Here is a 20,304-nt window from a genome sequence, read left to right on the forward strand (position 1 = left end):
TAATGATACCGGTACTTAACATTTGATGCAGACCTGCAGAGTCCGGGTCCCGTTAAAAGTAATCCAAGGAAAAAAAGTCTATATTTCCAAAGGTAAGGGTGGGAAAAATATATATCCACTATTGTCTGCCGTGTCCACAAACACTCACCTTTACCGGTCCGCACTTCCCGTCATCCCCCGCATCTGTTACGCCACTTCTTTTTAATTGGTCAGTGCAAGACTTATCAGAATAAGTGGCCAAAACAAATACATTACAAAATATACAGTTGCAAATACATATTATACATGGTTACACATATTTACAAAGAAAGACGGTACACCGAGAGAGTTTTCAAAGCTTTAATAATAATACTATAACTTTCATCCCAAACCGTGTCTGTGAAGGGTAGCAAAACGCTACTAGGAACACGCTCGCAACACAAAGAAACGGGTCTGTTAAAAAAACATACCGTACATGTTGGAATCAGGGTAAACCGTTCTCATCTTCCTCCCTATAACTGACGTCATCAAAGTTGTCCTCCTTAAGTATGGGAAAGAGACTATGTCATATAGACTTCGTCCCACGCTCCCTCATTCAAAAACACGCTAGCAAGGTAAAGTTTGCGTGCAGTAGCTCTGTTTCCTTCTTTATCGAACTGCTCGATTGTGTTTAGCTTGTAAACTGCGTCATGTGCGACTTATAACCAAGGTTGGGTAGGGTTACTTTAACTTGATTACTTTCAATTACTTTTGGATTACTCCAATACCAAATATGTTAATAAAAGACAAAATAAACTAAATATGAATCAAATGATGACTCACAACACGTGGTAAGCCTTCTTTCCTGGCTTTGATCTCTTTGATCTCCGGCAAAACTAACACACAATGCGACCGGGGTTGGGTAGGGTTACTTTAACTGGGTTACTTTCAATTACTTTTGGATTACTCCAATACCAAATATGCTAATAAAAGACAAAAGAAACGAAATATGAAGCAAATGATGACTCACTGGTTAGCTTTCTCTCCTGGCTTTGATCTCTTTGATCTCCGGCAAAACGAACAAAAAATGCGACAGAAACAAAATAAAAATAAATCCAAACAGCTTGCCAACATCATTTTTTCCGTTCCATGGATTCCGTTACTCCCCAAGCCTGCACAAAATTTTGTCATTTTAGTTTCTTTAGTCTTTTATTAGCATATTTGGTATTGGAGTCATCCAAAAGTCATTGAAAGTAATCCAGTTAAAGTAACCCTACCCAACCCTGCTTATAACCCGGAAAATACGGTAGTTAATTTTCTAAGTATCAGTGCACACAATCTCCAGCAACGGATGGCAGCTGATTTTCACCTTCGAGAGTAGACTCACTCAGTCAGTATCTTCTAGCAACATTTCCGTTTCTGGAGGATTCATGAGGTTGAAAGTTTGCCCTTCTTTGAGCCTCAAAACTGCCTGCTTCAAACTCCATCTGCAATGGAGAAAAACAAACATGAGAGTTATGAAATATTCAGTGGCTTGGAGATTGATTCTACTCCACAGCAGAAATGATATAATTCATGGCATTAAGTCAAGTCAGATAAAACTAGGGCTATTAACTATTATTCTCATCTCATCAGCTGCACCGCTTATCCTCAGTAGGGTCGCGGGGGTGCTGGAGCCCATCCTAGCCATCATCGGACAGTGGGCAGGGGACACCCTGAACTGGTTGCCAGCCAATCGCAGGGCCCGCGGGGACAGACAACTCACTCGCTCATTCACACCTAGGGACAATTTGGACCGGCCAATTCACCTAAAATGTGGGAGGAAACCGGAGTGCCCGGAGGAAAACCCACGGGGAGAACATACAAACTCCGCACAGGAAGTCTGGAGCTGGATTTGAACCCACGCAGGAAGTTCCCATGACATGAACTGTGCCGCACAAACTTTAACTTCCGGCGCCGTCACGAATGGCAGCCACTCCAGCAGCTCCCGAGTATTTTCGCTACTTTTGTGATTTATTTATTTGTTTAGTTATTTTTGCTTACTTTATCAGTGCCTTGCAACACTTGGATTACTTTCTATCCTATGGATATGGGTTTCAACTCGCAAAAATACGTATATTCAAGAAAACTACTCCTCGACCTGAGGAACTCTCGAGCCGGCACGGTCCCTTTTTTACCTAACGAGGTAAGGCGACCCTACCGGGGTTGCAGAGCCGGTGCTAAAGTAAAGGCTAAGCGGCTAGCGGCGAAGTGGCGATATAAGCCCACGGTACCGTCCATAATCATGGGGAATGTCAACTCCCTACCGAATAAGATCGACGAACTGGCTGTGCTTGTGAAAGACATCAAAGCATACAGGGAGTGCAGCTTGCTTTGCTTTACGGAAACGTGGCTCACGCCTAGCATCACGGACGCTAACATCGCGCTAAACGGCTTCTGCGCTGTTCGGGCTGACAGAGGGACAAAAGTCAGTGGGAAGCGCAAAGGAGGGGGACTGGCTATCTACGTGAACTCGAGGTGGTGTAACCCCGGGCATGTAAAAACCAAGATTTCTATCTGCTGCCGTGATGTCGAACTTTTGGCTGGATGTATCAGAAACGGGCAGGAGGAGGAGTACAGGAAATTGATTCAGGACTTTGTCCGATGGAGCGACGCAAACCACCTGCACCTAAACACCACCAAGACCAGAGAGATGGTGGTGGACTTCAGGAGAACCAGAACTCACCCGGTTCCTGTAACCATCAAGGGAGAATGTGTAGAATTTGTCCAGACCTACAAATACCTGGGTGTGCAGCTGGACAACAAACTGGACTGGACTGCCAACACAGAAGCTCTATGTAGGAAAGGGCAAAGCCGACTTTACTTCCTCAGAAGGCTGGCCTCCTTCAACATCTGCAAAAAGCTCCTGAAAATATTCTATGAGACAGTAGTGGCAAGCGCCCTCTTCTATGCGGCAGCGTGTTGGGGAGGCAGCGTCAAGAAGAAGGATGCCTCTCGTCTCAATAAACTGGCTAGGAAAGCGAGCTCTGTTGTGGGCAAAGAGCTGGACAGCCTAACAACAGCAGCTGAGAGACAGGCACTGAAAAAGCTGAGGTCAATCATGGACAATCCATCGCATCCGCTTCACAGCATTATCTCCGGACAGAAGAGCAGTTTCAGTGACAGACTGCTGTCACTGTCTTGTACTACGGACAGACTGAAGAGTTCTTTTCTTCCTCATGCCATGAGGCTCTTTAACTCCACCCGGCAGAGTAAAGGCCCACATTAAACCACACCACCTACATTGGATCTTACTGCATTATGTGTTCTGTGTAGCACTATTTAGTTAATCTATATAACATGCTAAAGTGGGCATTTGCACGTCACACTGGGTATTTGTATATTGTTTTCTTTTGGCTTTATTATTGGATTGTTCTCAGCTCAGGGATGCTGCTGGCAATGTGAATTTCCCTTAGGGGATGAATAAAGTATCTATCTATCTATCTATCTATCTATCTATCTATCTATCTAACCACTGCGCCGCCGTGCTGCTGTGTCGGGGACCGGACTAGTAGATTAAAGAGAAAGCTAAAGAGATAAAGAAATAAGAAAATGAGGGAGGGAAAAGAAGAGGGCAGGACAAAGAAAGAGAGATTAGGGAGGGAGTGTGAGAAACAAGAGATAAAAAGAGTCGTGAGAGGGGGAAAGAAAAGGAGTGGAAGAAAGAAATCCAGAGAGAAATAGAAAGACAGAAGGAGAGAAAAGAGAAAAGAAACAGTGAAGGGTATGAAGAGAGAAAGAGAAAAGAGAGAAAAGGAGAACTATTATTAACTACCGTAAATTCCGGACTATAGAGCGCACCTGATTATAAGCCGCATCCACCATTTTTTAGGTGATTTGCCACTTTTGCACTTACACAAGCCGCACTCATGTATAAGCCGCGTGCGCCCGCGTTAATACTTGTGGCAAAATCACAACTTCTACCCATTGACCCAGACCAGGCTGTGAGTTCCGCGATTGTGACAACAGGGGGGATTTCGTAAGGTTTATTGTTTTAATTCTTTATCAATTATCCATTATCGGTCAAGTCATAAAACGCTACAAAGCGAAGGGACCGAGACACTTGCTCTCAGCCAAGAGGCTGAGTCAAGGTCCTAGCCACAGAGCCAAGCAGCAAACGGTGCTAATGTGATTGTGACAACTTGGATAATACACAATTCTAGAATCACAGTTGGCATCATGAATGGAAAATGATACCCGTAATTAAGGTATGATGCAGACTTGGAAAAAATGTATATTTCCAAAGTTAAAGGTGGGAAAAATATATATCCACTATTGTCCGCTGCGACAACAGACAGATCTACCGGTAACTCAGCTTTACCCCAATTCCCATCAGCCCGCGTTTGCTCCACCCCTTCTTTTTGATTCGCTCGTAGAACACAAAACAGAACAAATCTCTAAAATAAATACATTACAAAAATATACAGTTGCAAATACATATTATACACGCTTACACATATTTACGAAGAAAGACGGTACACCGAGAGAGTTTTCAAAGCTTTAATAATAATATAACTTTCATCCCAAACCGTTCCTTTGAAAGGTACCAACACGCTAGTAGATCACGCTCGCAATGCATCAAATGTGTCTGTCAAAAGAAAGCATCCCGTAATTGTGAAATTCACGGTAGATCATCCTCAACTTCCTCCTCATAACTATCGCCATCAAGGGCGTCTTCCTCATTATCGGAATGTACCTTTCCTGTACAATGTTTGCATAAACTTAGAGGTTGCAGTCTTTCTTGGCGCACATATTCTACTGGTCTTAATCTTAACTTTTATACTTCAACGCCCCTGGTGGCCGTTAGAAAAATTCCATAAATTGGCCGCTTCACTGAATAAGCCGCAGGGCTGAACATTTGGGAAAAAAGTAGCGGCTTATAGTCCGGAATTTACGGTAATCGGAAGTAATCAAGTTAAAGTAACCCTCCCCAACCCTGACTATGACTTGCTGATGATTATATTCTACTATTACTACTTTAAAATGTACAATCCTTTCATTTGATACATTTGAGAAGAGGTTTTTTTTTTAAGGGTAAAATGGTGGGTCGTGAAGACAGACCTGTTGAGAACCACTGATTATAGTACATGAAAATACGGTCTTAGAGCGCCCTCTGTCGGACCCTGCGGCAAACTGCAAAGTCAATTCAATGCACTTAACAGACACTGCCCGACTTACGAACGAGATGGGTTCCGGACGATCGTTCGTAAGTTGAATTTGTAAGTTGCTTCAGTGCTGTATTTTATATTTTTAAGGTTTATATAAGTATGTTTAAGGCTTGTATAAGTAACCTGTATTGTTTTGTATTAAAAAAATAAAAATATCATAAAATAATATGCTCTATAAAGATAGATTAAGTGAAGTTTGACTTACTTTTGGAAGATAAGCTTCAAGAGTTAGGCGACTTCCTCCTCCGTGGTAAAAAGTGGCCGAAAAAAAGGCGATCTAACCGCTTTCTCAACCGCATCAAGTTTTCTTATTCCACTTTCATTTAAAAAGAAACGGCACGCCTCTTCTTTACTATTTACACCAACCGTATTGAATGGATGCACGAGATATTAAATGATAAAAATGTCAAAGTTCTGGAGATAGTATAGACATAGTAGAGACAGTATAGAATGTTTACACACCAACTCTTGCAAAGAGCACACATATGGCTCGCGAGCCATACAAGTACCGTATTTTCCGCACTATAGGGCGCACCGGGTTATAGGGCGCACCCCGAAAAAATAGTTTTTTTTAGACATACATAAGACGCACCGGATTATAAGGCGCTACAATGGGAACGTCGACAAAACAGTCAGATGATTCAGTCCAACTGATTACCCCCTTAACATTCCCAAAGCTTGCAAAGAAGCAAATACGTGTCGTAGACACGTGCGGATGCGGTGTCCGTACGATGTCACTCAAATGCATCGTTCCAAATATCATTCGGAAGGTTAAAGTCTTGGGATTCAAGAAATGCCAACCATTCCTTAGTTTCGATTTTCTTTTTTCGCTCGCAACTTTACTGTGCATATGACAATTAACACTAGGAATTGTGTTTAATTTAAAAATAGACACTCCATTCCATCCATTATCTGCACCGCTTATCACAGAAACATCGAGTTCAGTCTGAAACAAGATACAGGGATAATATATATAGCCAGAGTAGCTCACCAAAGTCATAATAATGTGCAGCCAATGTCCTCTTATATCCGTGAGGGTAGTAAATCCAGGAGAATAAAATAGTTACAAATACAGAATAGAAAAAAATGCTTTCTCTATGCCGTCAGCCACGTGCTATACACATTCATCTTTTTCGGCCAACTGCAGGCTTTGTTTCGCCGTTTAAGCCAATGCCAGCCTGTAAATGATAAAAAGGATCCGCCCCTTGACCTCCGAATAACATTAGCCAATAGTGATCGATTCAACTGATGATTGACACATCTTTTTCGGCCAATTGCAGGCTTTGTTTTGCCCCTTTAGCCAATACCAGCCTGTAAATGATAAAAAGGATCCGCCCCTTGACCTCCGAATAACTTTAGCCAATAGTGATCGATTCAAATGATGATTGACACATTGGTTAGCCAATGAAACGCCGGTAAATGAATCCCAGCATACACCGCGTACTACTTGGCGTTCGGGGGAAAATCGAGTCGGCGGCTGCAAGTTAGTTAGAAGACTTTGCGACTTAATATTGATCCATATATAAGGCGCACTGTATTATAAGGCGCATGGTCAGCTTTTGAAAAAAATAAAGGCTTTTAGGTGCGCCTTATAGTGCGGAAAATACGGTAATTTACTTTACACAGGTTTTGACTATAACGGGTCCTTTTTGCAACGCAACCGCTGCAAAAAAAGAACTATTATTGTCCTGACAATGCATAGCCTTTTCATGTTTTTTCATGAAGAATAAAATGGGCGCCCATCATGGACGGACTTGAGGGACCTCCATTAATATTGAGGGAATGCTTACCCTTGATATTTACAATTAAATAATACTTCCAAGGGGAGTGAACGAGATGCACGTACCTGTCGGTGTTTGGAATTCTAGTTGAAGATGTGTACAAGTAGCCACCAGATTTGGATCCGGTCACAGGGATCTTGAGCTGTAAAACCATTGAAACTTAAATACGAAAAATGCACCACCAAAGTTTCCTGTGAGGAAATCTTTTCTATATAATTCTAAAAATTGCAATCAGGTTTAAAGAAATAGAATTACTTTCACATTGAGTTATAGACTCACCAACCACTTTATTAGGTACACTATGCCACGTAAGAACGAGCAATGGCGCACTGCTCGCACGTTCTCAGCGCACAAGAAAATCTAGCCAGTTCATAAAAATCAGGGCTCAAAATTACTAATTAAGAAGCGACTTAAGTCAAAGTTACAGTGCATGAAGGTAAAAATACACGGGTTCCCCGACGTTGTGTTCTAAATGCGGTATTTGGAAGTCCAGGTCAAAGTAGAACAAAGTTGAGTAAAGTCAGTAGAGTTTTTCGAGAACCGGCTACTTTGGCTCGGCTCACTAAAAAGAACCGGCTCTTTCGGGTCCTAAACGGCTCTTCGGGTTGTTTTTGCTTCTTTAATCCCTACATGACCAAATATGATGTAAAATTATGACTTAGACTTAAAGGAAGGGGGGAATAGAACAAAAAAGAAAAAAATACCCAAATGAAAAATGAGTGAAAAGCCGAGAAAAAAAGAAACAAAAGGAAGTGAAAAAATTACTAATTAAGAAGCGACTTAAGTCAAAGTTACAGTGCATGAAGGTAAAAATACACATGTTCCCCCGACGTTGTGTTCTAAATGCGGTATTTGGAAGTCCAGGTCAAAGTAGAACAAAGTTGAGTAAAGTCAGTAGAGTTTTTCGAGAACCGGCTACTTTGGCTCGGCTCACTAAAAAGAACCGGCTCTTTCAGGTCCTAAACGGCTCTTCAGGTTGTTTTTGCTTCTTTAATCCCAACATGACCAAATATTATGTAAAATGATGCACAAAATGACTTAAAAGAAAGGGGGGAATAGAACAAAAAAGAAAAAAAAACCCAAATGAAAAAGGAGTGAAAAGCCGAGAAAAAAAGAAACAAAAGGAAGAGAAAAAAAAAAGGAACGTTTTAGAAATAAGCCAGAAAAAAAGAAAAGAAATGTAGGAAAAAAAGTAACAAAGCTTATTTTCATTTTGTTTCTGTCGCATTTTATGTTCATTTTGCCGGAGATCAAAGAGATCAGAGCCAGGAGAGAAAGCTTACCACGTGTTGTGAGTCATCATTTGATTCATATTTAGTAATTGAAAGTCATCCAGTTAAAGTAACCCTACCCAACCCTGCTCATAAATATACCTGTGCTGTTTGCTGGTCGATTCGGTTGTCTCGGTCGGACAAATGGATGTTGTAAACTTTTAAGGGTGGAGCGCCCAAACTCTCCATGGCAACAGTACACACTTCCAACTTCTGCAGAGCCATTTTGTAGTAGTCTGACTCTGCAAATTTCTCTGAGATGGGTCACAGAAATAAGGGTTATCACTTAAAACAGAGAATGTCCATCATTTTCAATCACCAGACATTAAAGAAGACACTGTCTGCACCACTTATCCTCAGTAGGGTCGCGGGGTGCTGGAGCCCATCCCAGTTATCTTCGGGCAGTGGGCAGGGGACACCCTGAACTGGTTACCAAGCCAGTCGCAAGGCACACAGGGACAGACAACTCACTCACTCATTCACACCTTGGGACGCAGTCCGTTTCATTGTCCATCCATCTGCACCGCTTATCCTCAGTAGGGTCACGGGGGTGCTGGAGCCCATCCCAGTTATGTTCGGGCAGTGGGCAGGGGATACCCTGAACTGGTTACTAGCCAGTCGCAAGGCACACAGGGACAGACAACTCACTCACTCATTCACACCTTGGGACACAGTCCGTTTCATTGTCCATCCATCTGCACCGCTTATCCTCAGTAGGGTCACGGGGGTGCTGGAGCCCATCCCAGTTATCTTCGGGAAGTGGGCAGGGGACACCCTGAACTGGTTACCAGCCAGTCGCAAGGCACTCACTCATTCACACCTAGGGACCAGCCAATTAATCAGACATGCATGTTTTTGGAATGCGAGAGGAAACCGGAGTGCCCGGAGGAAACCCATGCAAGCAAAGGGAGAACATGCAAACTCCGCACGGGAAAGGTGGTAGCTGGATTAGATCCCATGATCTCAGAACTGTGCCGCGGAGCCGGCTAACCACAAGTTTCATTGTATGTATTAAAATAAACAGGTGTCCTTTTTTCAGTTTTGAAAAATCCAACAACGTCAGGTTTTTGAAAAATGAAAATATTGACTAGATTACAGATTAGTTCAATCTTAAGTGATAAGACTCCCTTCCAAAATATTCTAAATTAAAACTCTAAAAGGTGGAGTGCGTAATTTGAAGTGTCCATGCCGCTGAATAAAACGTTAACTCGCTTCTCCTTCCAGATTTTTTAGAGTACCATGACGAATTATACATCAAAAATTCCAGCTCGACTGGGAGTAGCGTTTTATATTCTGGGTTACCGATATCCGTCACCACGACGACATAACTGACGATTTAAAAACCCAGATTTCCCCATTTATTTTGAATGGGACCATCTGAAATCATCTGACAAATACGTCTTTCTGGGTAAATAACTTTATGCTAACTCATAATGCTAACAACTCAACACTACCGGTATTTAAATATTTTCTCTCTTAAGTATGTGTTAACAATGCCCAACTGAGTTCAAAGAGCCTTTATCATTTTTTCCTACAGCGCACAGTGTCCTGGTTTGCCCGCGTCCCTGCGTCCTAGACGCATCATATTTGCTGGGGACGCATCATCTCAAATCAACGTGCGACACAAAGTTGTCATTATTACCCGATTACCGTTTTTTCCGCACTATAAGGCGCACCGGGTTATAGGGCGCACCCCGAAAATATAGTTTTTGGTCCTATTTTTGACATACATAAGGCGCACCGGATTATAAGGCGCCTACAATGGGAACAAAACAGTCAGATGGTTCAGTCCAACTGATTACCCCTTTAACATTCCGAAATCTTGCAAAGACGCAAATACGTGTCGAGAACACGTGCGGATGCGGTGTCCGTACGATGTCACTCAAATGCATCGTTCCATCATTCGGAAGGTTAAAGTCTTGGCATTCAAGAAATGCCAACCATTCCTTAGTTTCAATTTTCTTTTTCGCTCACAACTTTACTGTGCATATGACAATAAACACTTGGAATTGAGTTGAATTTAAAAATAGACACTCCATTCCATCCATTATCTGCACCGCTTATCACAGAAACATCGAGTTCAGTCTGAAACAAGATACAGGGATAATATATAGCCGAAGTAGCTCACCGAAGTCGTTGTGTTCATAATAATGTGCAGCCAATGTCCTCTTATATCCGTGAGTGTAGTAAATCCAGGAGAATAAAATATTTACAAATACAGTATAGTAAAAAATGCTTTCTGTATGCCGCCAACCGCGTGCTATACACATTCATCTTTTTCGACCAATTGCAGGCTTTGTTTTGCCGTTTAAGCCAATGCCAGCCTGTAAATGATTAAAAGGATCCGCCCCCTTGACCCCCTGAATAACTTTAGCCAATAGTGATCGATTCAAATGATGATTGACACATTGGTTAGCCAATGAAACGCCGGTAAATAAATCCCAGCATACACCGCGGACTACTTGGCGTTCGGGGGAAAATCTAGTCGGCGGCTGCTGCATTAGTTGCAAGACTTTGCGACTTAATATTGATCCATAAATAAGGCGCACTGTATTATAAGGCGCATGGTCGGATTTGGAAAAAAATAAAGGCTTTTTTTTAGGCTTTATAGTGTGGAAAATACGGTACTTTTTTTTTTAACAAAGATTTACCGCACTCCAAACTTTTCGTCAGGCAGATCCGGCAGATGTTGTTTTGGTCTCGCATTTCGAGTTTTCGTCTGCACGCCTTTCTCGAGTTGTGTAGTGAAAAGTCCGTCTCTTTTTAGAGAACTGGCTTTTTCGGCTCAACTCATTAAAAAGAGCCAGGTCTCAAACGGCTCACTTGCTTTGATGCATTATATTACGAATGATGATGTCGTATAAAGAAGTTCAGAAAAAAAGGAAGTATAAAAGGAGAAAATGAAAAAAAAGACAGGTTTGTGGTTATCCCTTTAATCGGTATATTACCAACAATAATTTGATGCAGAAAATGAATTCAGAATTTAATAATTAAAACTGGCAGCACGGCGTCGCAGTGGTTAGGGCGTGTGCGGCACAGTTCTGAGGTCGTGGGAACCTCCTGCGTGGGTTCAAATCCAGCTACTGGACTTACTGTGCGGAGTTTGTATGTTCTCCCCGTGCTTGCGTGGGTTTCCTCCGGGCACTCCGGTTTCCTCCCACATTCCAAAAAATTTCAGGTGAATTGGCCGGTCCAAATTGTCCCTAGGTGTGACTGAGCGAGTGAGTTGTCTGTCCCCGTGTGCCCTGCGATTGGCTGGCAACCAGTTCAGGGTGTCCCCTGCCCACTGCCCGGAGATGGCCGCGACCCTAATAAGGATAAGCGGTACAGCTAATGAGAGGAGATGAGATAATTAAAACTGAATGAATATCTCATCTCCTCTCATCAGCTGCACCGCTTATCCTCAGTAGGGTCGCGGGGGTGCTGGAGCCCATCCCAGCTATCATTTTACCCTCAGTGTTTTAGCCACAGAGCGCATTCCGCAAGATTGGAGGAAGTGATTTCAAGAGTGTGCTCGCGGCTTTCGTTTATTCTAGAAAAATGGTGAACGTAAAAAATGGACGGTACTGATGGTGCCTTAAAATGACCAGCTTCTTTCATTTAAACTTCATGTAATGGAGGTTTTTAAGCATATTCTACCGTATATATTATTTCCAGGGTTGGGTAGGGTTACCGTAAATTCTGGACTATAAGTTTGTGTATACATTGTCTGTAAAGTAGAGGTACATTCCGATAATGAGGAAGACGCCCTTGATGGCGATAGTTATGAGGACGACGATCTACCGTGAAATTCAGAATTACGGGATGCTTTTTTTTGACATGCACGTTCGATGCGAGGCCAGCGTGATCCTAACTAGCGTGTTGGTACCTTTCAAAGGCACGGTTTGGGATGAAAGTTATATTATTATTAAAGCTTTGAAAACTCTCTCGGTGTACCGTCTTTCTTCGTAAATATGTGTAACTATGTATAATATGTATTTGCAACTGTATATTTTTTGTAATGTATTTATTTTAGAGATTTATTCTGTTATGTGTTCTACGGACGAATCAAAAAGAAGGGGCGGAGCAAACGCGGGCTGATGGGAAGTGGGGTAAAGCTGAGTTACCGGTAGATCTGTCTGTTGTCGCGGCGGACAATCGTGGATATATATTTTTCCCACCCTTAACTTTGGAAATATACATTTTGTTTCCTTGGATTACTTTCAACGGGACCCGGACTTTACAAGTCTGCATTATACGTTAATCACGGGTATAATTTTCCAATCATGATGCTGACTGTGGTTCTAGTATTGTGTGCCATCTACTTAGTTGGTGTCAGTGGATTTGTTCAGACCAAAAACGATCGACTTTGGCCTGGACGGATCTATTGACACTCACAAAGATGTTATATAACGAAATTGTGAATATGCTTGATTGCTATTAAGATTTTCGAGAAGGGTTGTTCAAACCTTACATTGTGTTTGCTGTTAAACGTCATATTGAAATATAATATTGTGAATGTGCTTGATTGCTGTTGAGATTGTTAAGAGGGGTTGTTCAAACCTCACACTGTTTTCTGTTATTAGTGTCAATACATTTGTTCAAACCAAAAAAGTTACAATTGTGGCACTTACAGCCTGGTCTGGGGTAAACTTGAGATTGTGTCACAAGTTTTACTGCGGGCGCACGCGGCTTGTACACAGATGCAGCTTGTATAAGTATAAAAGTGGCAAATGACATACAATGTAGTGGGTGCGGCTTATAATCAGGTGCGCTCTATAGTCCGGATTTTACGGTATTTTAACTTGATTACTTTCAATGACTTTTGGATTACTCCAATACCAAATATGCTAATAAAAGACAAAAGAAACTAAATAGGAATACAATGACTAAATTTTGTGCAGGCTTGGGGAGTAACGGAATACATGGGACGGCAAAAATGATGTTGGCAAGCTGTTTGGATTGATTTTCATTTTGTTTCTGTCGCATTTGATGTTCGTTTTGCCGGAGATCAAAGACAGGAGAGAAAGCTTACCACAAGTTGTGAGCCATCATTTTATTCTGGTTCTTTTTAGAGAACTGGCTTTTTAGGCTCGGCTCACTGAAAAGAGAAGAGCCATTTTTTTAGCTCCCAAACTACACTTCAGATGTCTTTTGTTGCTCTAATTGAATAATTACCATTATTATGTAAATGTTATGCTTAAAAAGACTTAGAAAAGAGAGAAAAGACAAAGTAAGCAAAGTCAGAAACAGGAAAAAAAAACCAAGAAAATGAAGAAAAACCCCGGTAAAAAAGAATAACAGGAAAAACGAAAAAATTGTAAAAAAAAAAAAGAAAACAACTGAAGAAAAAAATTAAAGAACAAAAGGAAAAAAAGATAAGAGGAGAGGCAAAAGAGCAAAAAAAAAGAACCAAGCGGTTTGGATTTATTTTAATTATGTTTCTGTGGCATTTGATGTTCGTTTTGCCGGAGATCAAAGAGATCAAAGCCAGGAGGGAAAGCTTACCACGTGTTGTGAGTCATCATTGTATTCATATTTAGTTTCTTTTGTCTTTTATTAGCATATTTGGTATTGGAGTCATCCAAAAGTCATTGAAAGTAATCCAGTTAAAGTAACCCTACCCAACCCTGGTCGCATTTGATTTTAGTTTTGCCGGAGATCAAAGCCAGGAGAGAAAGCTTACCACGTGTTGTGAGTCATCATTTTATTCATATTTAGTTTCTTTTGTCCTTTATTAGCATATTTGGTATTGGAGTAATCCAATAGTAATTAAAAGTAATCCAGTTAAAGTAACCCTACCCAACCCTGGTCGCATTTGATGTGAGTTTTGCCGGAGATCAAAGAGATCAAAGCCAGGAGAGAAAGCTTACCACGTGTTGTGAGTCATCATTTTATTCATATTTAGTTTCTTTTGTCTTTTATTAGCATATTTGGAATTGGAGTCATCCAAAAGTCATTGAAAGTAATCCAGTTAAAGTAACCCTACCCAACCCTGATTATTTCTCATTGGTGCAATCAACAGTACATTATCATGTCGTGCATCCCTAATCTCAAATCAACTAAACCACCTCGGTTACTCCTAAAACGTGTGTACTCACTTTGCATCAGGTAGTACATGGTACCAACTCCTCCTCCTGTCAGCAAGGTGGTAAATATTGTGAGCTGTTGGAGTTTGGAAGTGGAAACCCTCATCTTCTATGGCAAATATGAATACAAAAAATATTATTAGATTTCAAAAACAACAATCATACTACTACTGCCAATTATAGCAGTGTCTGAAATAACGTCTGGGTGGCCGACAACTTTTCCGTGGAGAGAAAAAAAAAAAAAACGCGAAAGATTTATTTTCAAATAAAAAGTTTGCTTTATTACGATTTCCAAATCCTCGTTTGGTTCGTAATTTTATTTCAGATTGGTTTTTATATTTATTTCATACTCGGCAGCCAATCAGAAGCCTACATCGAATAACTTCGGGCTTACGGACTTTCCTGAGTGTTACAATGTCGTGCATTTGCATATCATTTTCCAAAGTAGACAGAGAACACAAGAAAAATGGATAATTGTTGAGGAATCAAGGCAAAACCTCAACCCCAGAAGATTCAAAAGAAGCTAACAAAATTTCTGACGCTAAAAAACGTAAACGTACATTAAAAGCATCGTGGAAAAAGGAGTTCATGTGGCTTGTAGCAGACGACGCAACGCAATCATTGTATGAATGAAGAGGAGTAAATACAGGTGCATTCAGATGGCAGATGGACGCAATGAAAGTTATAAGTAGATTTAAAATAAACTTAATTTTAAAGTGTTGCTCTGTTATATATTCTGATTATCAATCCCTAATACTTTGCAACAATGTATTTTTTTTGCGATGAGTCGTCTTATTGTGTTTCAAGTTGTGAAAAATGGGGCAGGCAACTTTATGGCCGCTAACTTTTGTCATGAGTTTCAGACACTGATAATAGTAATGATAAATGTTTTTGTTTTTTTTTTAAACGCTGATTATTTTTTATGCAGCAATAAATACATAAACACTGTGTTTCATGTTTGTACCACACTTATATGGGGGCGGCAGTAGCTCAGGAGGTAGAGCGCTCGTCTTGGGATCCCAGTTCGAATCCCGGCTCGTCCGTGTTACATGTCGAAGTGTCCTTGGGTAAGACACTGAACCCCTAATACTCCCAATAAGCAGGTTCGCGTCATTTCATTTCATATGTTTATTACGGGCAGCACGGCGGCGCAGTGGTTAGCGCGTGTGCGGCACAGTTCTGAGGTTGTGGGAACCTCCTGCATGGGTTCAAATCCAGCTCCCGGCCTTACTGTGCGGAGTTTGTATGTTCTCACAGTGCTTGAGTGGGTTTCCTCCGGGCACTCCGGTTTCCTCCCACATTCCAAAGACATGCATTTCAGGTGGATTGGCCGGTCCAAATTGTCGCTAGGTGTGAATGAGCGTGCGAATTGTCTGTCCTTGTGTGCCCTGCGATTGGCTGGCAACCAGTTCAGGGTGTCCCCTGCCCACTGCCCGATGATTGCTGGGATGGGCTCCAGCACCCCCGCGACCCTAAGGATAAGCGGTGCAGCTAATGAGATGAGATGTTTATTACGAAGAAATAATGTACACAGTTGTCAACTTTGGATCCAATTGTGTTTACACCTTATTTGATACTGTATTTACTTGAATCAATACCAAAATCGTCATTTTTGCACTTTGTGTCCTTTTTTTTTTTTTTTACTTTTGATAAAATCTTCCCTTAAAATGGAATGCTGTATGTCTGTGTGTACTTGCGTCAGTGTTTCTATTTAATTTTGTTGGCTATCTCCTCGCAGAGGAGGAAAGATCAGTGTTTTAACCCAGCCAAAGAAACAAAAACCAGCGCGCGATAAATGAATGACTCATGACGGCTCCTCCAGCAAAAAAAATCACGTTCTTTTCAGCCAGCGTGGACAGACGAATGGGGCTTTGTGCAAAAAATGACCGTGCTGTTTGTGCATTATGCCTCGGGAGCGTTGTTCCTCGCACAGCTAGTGTTAAACGTCGTTACGAGACGAAACATGAACATGAATTCAAGGAGGAGTCTGACAAGGCGGATATATTAAAACGCGCTGTGTCCAGCTACGGCCAAAAAACACAGACTCTGAAAACCCTTGGCACTGCTAAAAACACCACCACTGAAGCAAGTCATCACATTGCTCACTGCATAGCAAAGCACGGAAAACCATTTAATATCTGCGACCAAATCAGCTGTTATTTCTGTTGCACTTATTTTCAAGTAGCCTTCTGCTTTGTTGCTCTTATTTCAAAATTTGATATTTTCTGCAATAAGATTTCATTGATGAATGGTATGGTAGCTGTCCATATCACTTGTTTTTGATTGTAGTTCATTGTTGATGAAGAATGGTTGATTCTGGTTAATTTTTGTGGTAAAAAGTTGAAGTCATGGTAGGCTACAGGCCTTTCCACATGTTGCTCACATCCATTTTTTAGTTGATGAACAAGAATAGTGGAAGATAAATTGGTCAGTTATACAATTTCAATGTACCGTATTTTCCGCACTATAAAGCGCACCTAAAAGCCTTTATTTTTTTCAAAAGCTGACCATGCGCCTTATAATACAGTGCGCCTTATTTATGGATCAATATTAAGTCGCAAAGTCTTCCAACTAACTTGCAGCCGCCGACTAGATTTTCCCCCGAACGCCAAGTAGTACGTATGCTGGGATTTATTTACCGGCGTTTCATTGGCTAACCAATGTGTCAATCATCATTTGAATCGATCACTATTGGCTCAAGTTATTCGGAGGTAAAGGGGGCGGATCCTTTTTATCATTTACAGGCTGGCATAGGCTTGAACGGCAAAACAAAACCTGCAATTGGCCAAAAAAGATGTGTCAATCATCAGTTGAATCGATCACTATTGGCTAAAGTTATTCGGAGGTCAAGGGGCGGATCCTTTTTATCATTTACAGGCTGGCATAGGCTTAAGCGGCAAAACAAAGCCTGCAATTGGCCGAAAAAGATGAATGTGTACAGCACGTGGTTGACGGCATACAGAAAGCATTTTTTACTATTCTATATTTGTAAATATTTTGTTCTCCTGGATTTACTAAACTCATGGATATAAGAGGACCATGGCTGCACATTATTATGAACACAACGACTTCGGTGAGCTACTCCGGCTATATATTTTCCCTGTATCTTGTTTCAGACTGAACTTGATGTTTCTGTGATAAGGGGTGCAAATAATGGATGGAATGGAGTGTCTTTTTTAAATTAAACTCAATTCCAAGTGTTTATTGTCATATGCATAGTAAAGTTGCGAGCGAAAAAGAAAATAGAAACTAAGGAATGGTTGGCATTTCTTGAATCCCAAGACTTTAACCTTCCGAATGATGGAACGACGTATTTGAGTGACATCGTACGGACACCGCATCCGCACGTGTTCTCGACACGTATTTGCGTCTTTGCAAGCTTTGGGAATGTTAAGGAGGTAAAAAGTTGGACTGAACCATCTGACTGTTTTGTCCACGTTCCCATTGTAGCGCCTTATAATCCGGTGCGTCTCATGTATGTCAAAAATAGGACCAAAAACTATTTTTTCGGGGTGCGCCATATAACCCGGTGCGCCTTATAGTGCGGAAAATACGGTATATCCATGTTGTATATCCAGACTAGTGTTAAATTACAGCTCTGTTGGATATAAATGGTCTGCATTTCTATAGCGCTTTTCATGTCATGAAGACCTCCCAAAGCGCTTTACAATATAAAAAAAATGTTGTGCTACATTGATCTTGGTGTGGCACACTGATTTACAAGAAAATTTGAAGGGGCACTCCACACCGAAAAGGTTGCTGACCCCTGCTATAGAAAGTTAGTATTATTAATATTATTATCATTATTTATTTGATTATTAGTATTAGCACTCCTGACCCAATTTCCACCCCCATGTTGGGTTTATAAACAGGTTGGAGTGGGGACCAGCTCATCAACTTTTGGCTACTTAAATTTCAACAGATGACTAAATTTTATTAATTTATTTTGAATTGTACTCAACATTTTGCAGAAGGGTAGAACTGTATACTGTATACCACATTTAAAATAAAATAAAGAGTAACGAGGGTAAAAGTTAAAGCTTTATTCTTTATCCACAGTTGACCCACGACCAAAATAAAATGATGTCACTTCCTGTATATGGCTTTTATGGAGTTGTAGTTTTTTGGGAGGCAATCGAACACATTCTTACATGGTGGAGAATTTCGAATTTAAACAAAATAGCAAGGAAACTTACAAATTGATACCATTTGAATGCATAATGAAATTAAGTTTAGTGTAGTTCATCAAAATATTAACGAAAACAATAAAGTTGATAATCTTATGGTCTACACCTCTTCAGGAAGTTGATTACACGAGTGTCATTTGAACGTTATGTAAAATAGAGAAAAATATTTAAATGCATTTTTTTCTAAATACCCAAGAAAACAGTTAAAGTAATTCTTTTAAACATTTTGCAGATTTGAGAGGAAAAAGCAAGGTAAGAGAAAGATGCGAGAATCAACCAAAATGCAAACGAATAGTTTAGGGTGCAAACATGCATTAAATCAGTTATATTTATGAATCACTTTATAATTGCATTTTTTTCCTGAAATAATGTTCTATTGCTGCTATCAAAACTGATTTTGGCGTCTGAGGGGAAAGAGAACCAGTGACTTTCGAAACAGGTCTTTTGAATGAAAAGTGAACCCTTCACTCAGGTGAATGCAAGAGTCGATAATTAATCGTTGCCTTAAAAATGTCTACGTTAATTAAAATCACATTAATTGATATTTCCAGCAAAATCAATTTCACACTTTACCTTCAATTGTGAGTAAGGACAACGCTGGCTGCAGAACTTCCGTAAACGTCATTTAGTGGGTGCGCTCCATTCTCACTCCGCCGAGTGCCTGTTAAGCGGGTAAAAACACGATATACAGGGGGTTACTTAAACATGTAATCCGATACATGTAATCAGTAACGTAATCCCAATCCTATAAATTAATATTATAGTAATTTAACTGGATAACTTTTGATTACTTTGGATTACTCCAATAACAAATGCTAATATTTTGTGTAATTTTGTAACTGTAATCCTGTGCAGTCCTTTGAGACATTTTTGTGATTAAGGGCTATATAAATAAATTTGACTTGACTTGACTTGACTTAATAAAAGATTGAATAAACAATATAAATATACCTACATTTTAGGGTTAGGGTTAGGGTTAGAGTTGGGGTTGGGGTTAGGGTTAGGGTTAGGGTTAGGGTGAGATTACCTTTATTGTTTAAAACACTAAATGTTTTTTACTCGTTTAAAATTGAGATATTCAGGTTTTGCAAAATCAGTTCATGCAATTTCCCCTGATATTAATCAGCGACCCAGGGATTATTATTCTAGTTATAGGTTTAAAAACACCCCTAACTAAATAAGTAAACAAATAAATAAATCAACAATTAAATAGATGAATAAATAACAGAATAGGATTTACTTCAATGTCATCATTTACAACAAACTGCATATTTTACACAACAAAATTAGAAGTGGCACTCCCAGGAAACAATTTAATTAGATAGTTTAAAGATCGAAACACAGGAATATCAGGATTGATAGGCAATTTTAGACAGATCTGGATAGATAGATAGATAGATAGATATAGATATAGATATAGATAGATATAGATAGATAGATAGATAGATAGATAGATAGATAGATAGATAAATAGATAGATATAGATATAGATAGATAGATAGATAGATAGATAGATAGATAGATAGATAGATATAGATAGATACATATATAGATATAGATATAGATAGATAGATAGATAGATAGATACATATATAGAGATAGAGAGCTATAGATAGATAGATATAGATATAGATAGATAGATAGATAGATAGATAGATAGATAGATAGATAGATAGATATAGATAGATAGATAGATACATATATAGAGATAGAGAGCTATAGATAGATATAGATAGATAGATAGATATAGATAGAGATAGATAGATAGATAGATAGATAGATACATATATAGAGATAGAGATAGATAGATAGATAGAGATAGATAGATAGAT

General features: G+C 40.1%; 2 protein-coding genes across 3 annotated transcripts in view; both read right to left on the reverse strand.

Annotated features, from left to right (window-relative positions):
- LOC148376704 (C-C chemokine receptor type 3-like) overlaps nt 1–1,448 on the reverse strand; it is a 13,596-nt gene extending 12,148 nt beyond the window's left edge. The window contains exon 1 of one of the 2 annotated variants that reach the window (XM_088350028.1): nt 1,328–1,448. The gene's annotated coding sequence lies outside the window, so the exon portion shown is untranslated. The remainder of the gene's footprint in view (nt 1–1,327) is intronic. The other variant, XM_088350036.1, reaches the window with a different exon arrangement.
- On the reverse strand, nt 360–19,136 carry coa1 (cytochrome C oxidase assembly factor 1). Its single transcript, XM_088350062.1, has 5 exons — nt 19,046–19,136; nt 14,298–14,394; nt 8,320–8,471; nt 7,012–7,088; nt 360–1,445 (listed from the first exon to the last, which is right to left on the reverse strand). Exons 2-5 carry the CDS (start codon nt 14,389–14,391, stop codon nt 1,346–1,348), a joined length of 423 nt encoding a protein of 140 aa, XP_088206188.1. The 5' UTR covers nt 14,392–14,394; nt 19,046–19,136; the 3' UTR covers nt 360–1,345.
- Between the last annotated feature and the right edge of the window lie 1,168 nt (nt 19,137–20,304).

This window comes from Urocampus carinirostris, chromosome 1 (assembly GCF_059441175.1).
Source record: "Urocampus carinirostris isolate Australia breed hairy pipefish chromosome 1, RoL_Ucar_1.0, whole genome shotgun sequence".
NCBI classification, from domain to species: domain Eukaryota; kingdom Metazoa; phylum Chordata; class Actinopteri; order Syngnathiformes; family Syngnathidae; genus Urocampus; species Urocampus carinirostris.